Source organism: Protopterus annectens, chromosome 13.part0 (assembly GCF_019279795.1).
Source record: "Protopterus annectens isolate FY-2018-M chromosome 13.part0, PAN1.0, whole genome shotgun sequence".
NCBI classification, from domain to species: Eukaryota; Metazoa; Chordata; order Ceratodontiformes; family Protopteridae; genus Protopterus; species Protopterus annectens.
The window spans coordinates 964,729,578-964,735,885 of record NC_056747.1 but is presented as its reverse complement, the minus strand read 5'-3'; the positions used below and the strand labels follow the sequence as shown (position 1 = coordinate 964,735,885).

The window sequence follows — 6,308 nt, the reverse complement described above, 5'->3', positions numbered from 1 at the left end:
TTTCATGAAAACGTATTGCAGACACCTGAGCATCCAAGTACTCCAGATTATGCGGAACGCTCTGCATTTAGGACGAGCGAAGCCACCGTTCCACTGTTCCGCACTGAGCAGCTGTGGCTCCACTACAAGGATTTTGATTGGTTTGTGTACCGCAATTACTGCCAATCAGCATTGCGGTATATAAACCAATGCAAACCTCTCCTGCCCTTCTGCATTACACAGCATTGGCTGTGCGCCGCAGTTTTTGATTGGCTCATAGACCACATTTACAGCCAATCCTGAATGATTCTATGAGCCCATCAAGTAAAGAGTCTCAGGAGGACAGCAGCCTATGAGAGCTCCCCAGTACTAGCCAATCACGTTCCGGGAAGCCTTTTCGCGCCAAAATAATGGCTTGAAAAAAGCTTCCAGGAATCAGGGATTTTACTTTTTAGGTCTAATCTTCAAGAAAGAAGACTGGGAAGGAGTGGAATATGGGTTGAAGACATCGGGAGAAGGAAGGTGTGTGTTACGGACATCGGGAGAAGGAAGGTGCGGATTGAGGACATTGGGACTCAGAAGCAGCCAGAACAGAAGGGCTGAGGTTTTATTTTGCTGCTGCTTGCTGCTGGACTACCGGGATCATCATAGTTTGTGGTGTGGTCATCGTGGTGGATTATTTGTGCTGCTGGAGATTTTAGCTAACTGCATATTGAGCGGGTGCTGTGTACCTAGGCAAAGGTAAAAGTTTTAGCTGCAATGGCAAGTATTTTCTTTGAGAATTGGTATGCTAGCACAGATCATGTTATTCTAGCAACTTTTCAAGTTTATAAGAGCAATATTTAGTGTCTGTAAGTTTGTGCTGCTTGTTTCTAGTATGTCTCTGAAGTCTGCCAGAAACGGAACTAAATGTACGCCAACACAGATGCTGTTATAAACTTAAAATGTTGCTAGAATAACAGGAATATTTAAAGTTTGTTTTTGTAGTGCTTGTCCTCCTAGGATTTTGAAGTCTGAAAGTAATTGAGCAATTGTGTGCCTACACAGATCCTGTTATTCTAGCAATATTTGTAAGCTTGTAAGAGCAATATTTAAAGTGTCTCTGTGTTGGTGTTGCTTGTCCCCCTAATACGTCTCAGAGTAATTGCCATTTATTCTAGCAATATTTCTAAGTTTGTAAGAGCAATATTTAAAGTGTATCTGTTGCTCTGCATGCCCCCCCCCGTATGTCTTTTTTTTCCAGAAACTGTATGCCAAGCCACTTTCTAAATTTGTAAGAGCAATATTTAAATTGTTTTTGCTGCTTGTCCCCCTAGTACGTCTTGGAGAGTAATTGCCATTTTTTTAGAGAAACTGAATGCCAAGACAGATTCTGTTCTAGCAATATTTCTAAGGTTATAGGAGCAATATTTAAGGTGTCTCTGTTTGTGCTGCTTGTCCCCCTAGTACGTCTCGGAGAGTAATTGCCATTTTTATTTTTTGCAGAAACTGTATGCCAGGCTAGGTCCTGTTCTAGCAATTTTCTAAGTTTGTAAGAGCAATATTTAAAGCATCTCTGTGTAGGAGCAATATTTAAGGTGTCTCTGTTTGTGCTGTGTGGTCCTGTTCTAGCAATTTTCTAAGTTTGTAAGAGCAATATTTAAAGCATCTCTGTGTTTGTACTGCTTGTCCCCCTAGTACATCCATGAAAGTACCATTTTTTTGTAGAAACTGAATGCCAAGACAGATCCTGTTATTCTAGCAATATTTCTAAGGTTATAAGAGCAATATTTAAAGTGTCCATTTGTGCTGCTTGTCCCCTAGTATGTCTCAGAGAGTAATTGCCAGTTTTTTAGAGAAAGTGAATGCCAAGACAGATCCTGTTCTAGCAATATTTCCAAGGTTATAGGAGCATAATTAAAAGAGTCTCTGTTTGTGCTGCTTGTCCCCTAGTATGTCTCTGAAAGTAATTGCCTTTTTTGGGGGGGGGACTGAATGCCAAGATAGATCCTGTTATTCCTTAAAGTGTCTGCGCTGCTTGTCCCCCTAGTACGTCTCGGAGAGTAATTGCCATTTTTTAGAGAAACTGAATGTCAAGACAGATCCTGTTCTAGCGATATTTCTAAGGTTATAGGAGCAATATTTAAAGTGTGTCTGTAATATGTCTGTTTAGAAAATGTAGTACATCTGATTTTTATTTTTGTAAAGTGCAGTTTCATTTACTTTTGGTGTGGTTATGGTATTTGCAGATTATCAAATAAAGATTTTGGATCTGAGAAGTGTGTTTTATTGAATTTTACAGATGTTCTACCATGATCCATGGTAATGGCACGTTTCATGCAGTGCGAAAATAGGGTGTTCCACATTTTGACCATTTGTCACACATTGTTAGGGTCTGTGTTCCACATTGTCTCTTAACAAGTTGAGACCTATGGCAGAAACATTAAAAGGTTTAATTTCATAGATAAATGAAACCTCTTGGCACCTCCGTCAGATGGTAGCTTATGACTCTTAGCATGCATTGCAGTGTCTAAGAAGAAAGCAAAAGTATATATATATATATATATGACTTCCTGATATAAGTAACATAAAAACAAAACAAACACCAGTTTAACTCGTTTTTAACATAAGGAGTACAAAACAGTTTGCTGTTTCACTCTTGGAACAACACGAAGAGAGTTTCTCAGAATTCCCACATTTATGGATGATATACATATTATGTGTGAAAGAGAGTAACTGTGTTTGAAGCTTGTAATATAACTAACTCACTGACTTGTTTTATTTCTGTGAAACTGAATTTTCCAGCACGTGTCAGAATTCTGTATGGAAATGATAGGAGGGTGGGTTACACAGCACTTCATTTGCATAATACATTCATTCCCCACCCTCACAGCTGAATCTGGTAAAACACTGAAGATTCAAGAAATGCCGGGAATGTAAAGTGAAAGTATAAAAAATGTTCTGCTCAGCTCACTGAGACAGTAACTCTGACAATATATTCGAAGCAGCAACAACACAGAGATAGTGAACAGACTGACACGATGCTACTGACTCCAGCTTATCAAACTCTGTATTCTTTACAGGAGCCCGAACTCACAGCTTGGCCATTCAGCATGAGCGCCTTTGAACAAATGGAAAAGGACTTACAGAGAGACCTGAACCAAATGAGAAGGGCGATTAGTTTTATAAATGATATCTTTCAGCAACAGTCTGAGGTTGTCCGGAGGAAAAGAAAACTTCCTATGGACAAACTACAAATGGATGACATCGATCAGCGACAGTCTGAGGTTGTCCAGAGGAAAAGAAAACCTCCTACGGACAAGATACAAAACAGAAGGGGAAAAAGTGATGGCATCAAAATAAAAAACAATGAGACGGGCTTCTCACTGTCTCTGGATGTTAAACAGTTTTCCCCAGAAGAACTGACAGTGAAAGTAGCTGGTAGAAAAGTCACAGTGGAAGGAAAACATGAAGAGAAACGTGAGGACGGTGAGACAGTCTTCTCCTATGAATGCAGTCACTTTAAGAAGGAAGTCCTGTTACCAGAGGATGTGAATTCTGAAGAAGTAACTTGTTTGCTGTCCCACAATGGTGAGCTTGTCATTGCAGCCCCACGACTGTCCTCACCAGCTGTGACAGGTAGAGACATTCCCATCTCTATCACCACAGACACAAGCAGTGGAAAGGAAGATGAAAATGAGAATGCAGATAAAACGGACAATAACAAAAAGCAAGAAATCTCTTCAAATGAGGGAAATGAGGTTCCAGCTGCACATACTGCCTAAACATGCAGAGATGGGCATTTCTTTTATTTAATTGTCTGTGCTTAGCCTTAACATGCAGAAATGGACATTTAATTTATTTAATGGTCTGTGCGTAACCATTTAACTGTTTTATCAAACTTTTATTAAACTGCTGCATGTTTTTATGAACATATTATTTTGTTCAGATATTCTAAATATATAGAAAAATCAAGAAGAAAAACTTAAATTTAGCAATGTCTACTTTTTGTATGATGCACTTACTACTTTTCTGTTTTACTACAAAGTACTTGGCCAGAAATTACTTTTGCAAGTCTTCATTTATTTTTCTTTACCTTTGTAATAATAGCTATGGATTTTATTTGGTTTTCATTTCTCACATATTTTAAATAAATGAGCTGTTATGTTATAATTACACTGGAGTACCTTTACTTGATTTCTCAAAATGATCAAAGCAAATACTTGTTAATTGTTATTTAGGTTACTTACCAATCATACCTGAGTGCTAAGAAACTGCATCTAAGAAACTGCATCTTGAGTTGGACTGGGATCAGACCTGTAAAAGTATGCAGTAGGCTGGGTTTTCCAGTTCTTGTAAATAAAGCTGTGGCATGAAAATGAGATAAACTGTGAAAAATGTAACTATACCTAACTGTGCTTAGTACCTCCCTAGTGAAACACTGACAGTCAAACCATCAGTGTGTGGAAGTGACCTGTCATCAAACTTGAATTACCTGTTATGAACCTCTGTCACCTATGGATCACTGGTAAACTGGCAAAATGGTGTATAAGAAAACTAAAAGTGTCAAGCAATAAATGTTACTGTTATACGGCATGCTGACTATGTATATATATATATATATATATATATATATATATATATATACATACACACACACACACACACACACACACACACACACACACACATATAAAATATATATATATATATATATATATATATATATATATATATATATATATATTTATAGACAGAATGAAGGTCATGCAATGTCAGCAGCAACACCCCCTCTTTATGTCAGACACAGAACAGCAACCCAGTGACAATATTCAAGGGGTCTCAAACTCAAATGACCAGGATTACTGAATGAGAACCAATACATTCATCTTAAGGCCACAGTCTCAAAATCAAAAAGAAGGTTGTCAACACAGCTAGAAATATAGTACCTTCCACCCAGAATTATGTTTATTTGAGGGCTGCTTCAGCCCTGAGGGCCACAAGTTTAAGATCCCTTTTCAGTTGTGCACTGAAATAAAACTCTCTAAACCATTTTTTAGGATTTATGTTTATTGGTTTGGATTTGGAGTACTTCCATCTGGGATTTTTAGCGTTTTACTTTCACGCAGGAGATTGTGGTTTTATATGCCCTTCATTGCTTTGCTCTTGTGGTGTGTATTGTGTGTTTCATTACTTTTATCCATTAACACCATTAATTCTATGCCTTAAATAGTTTGATACCATCCACATCATCCATTTATGCCTTCATTCTCTGAAATTCTCTTCATCCTATTCAGTACTGCAAGTGGGCACAGCCAATCAAGACAAGAAACAGGAGTAAGTAAGAATAAAGCAATAAAATCCAAAACGTTGATGATGATGTTGGGCTTGAATCTGCTCAAACCAGTAGAATATTTAAGAGATCATTCTATTATGATGATTCTAGTATACAAATTCAGATGTAAAAGGGACTCATACATAACAGTCATTAAGCAAGTTATGCAATAAATTACCATCTTTACTTAGGTATACAAATAACTTGCAGGAGTTTAAACACTCACTTAATAGAATTTGAGTGACAGGAAATATGGGTATAACATCAGGGTCAGTACTCATTGATAACCTTAAGGTCTGAACAGTGGTAATTGTGACCTTATGAAGCAGTTCTGGACACAATACCATTTCACTGTACAGTGTAGACACACAGCACAAGCACGCACACACACACACACACACACACACACACACACACACACACACACACACACACACACAAAAAGTACAGTTGTGTACATTTACCATAAATGTAAATGTTCGAGTGCATTCACTGTTGCAGTCATTACATTTGGGTACTCTGATGGCAGGTTGCTTTCAGTCGGCCCAAGACTTTGTTAATCAGGCCAACTGAGTTGCTGCCCCTTCTTCCATGATGTCAGGTCGTCAGGGGTACAAAATATGCAGCCGATGCCATTACATCAGTTTTTCATGCCACAGATGTCAGGTGCCCCCCAAATGAATATATATATATATATATATATATATAAAACTAAAAACACAAAAATATACCTCCAAACAAAAGCAAATACACCAAAAAGGCTTTTAAGCATAGTAAAATAAAGTAGAGGTATAGTAAGAGAAAAACAGGGGACTGGATGCAACAGTGAATACACTCAAACATCTACATTTATGGTAAGTGTACACAACTGTACTATGTTCTTCGTGTTTCACTGTTGCAGTCATTACATTTGGGTAGATTCCCAAAGCTATGGTTGGGAGGATTGATTTATACAGCATTAAGACCAGCTATAAGGCCCTGCAAAACAGCAATGGCAAAGCCAGCTCTGGATTTA

The 6,308-nt window shown here is 37.9% G+C and overlaps 1 protein-coding gene across 1 annotated transcript; it reads left to right on the top strand.

The window, feature by feature from the left end:
- The first annotated feature begins 2,999 nt into the window (after window positions 1-2,999).
- On the top strand, window positions 3,000-3,743 carry LOC122787996 (heat shock protein 30C-like). The gene has a single exon (XM_044054921.1). It carries the CDS (start codon window positions 3,000-3,002, stop codon window positions 3,741-3,743), a length of 744 nt encoding a protein of 247 aa, XP_043910856.1.
- The last annotated feature ends 2,565 nt before the right edge of the window (window positions 3,744-6,308 follow it).

What these genes read in the sequence shown, in the direction of transcription:
- LOC122787996 (XM_044054921.1), top strand. Translation starts at nt 3,000, where the DNA reads ATGCTACTGACTCCAGCTTATCAAACTCTGTATTCTTTACAGGAGCCC.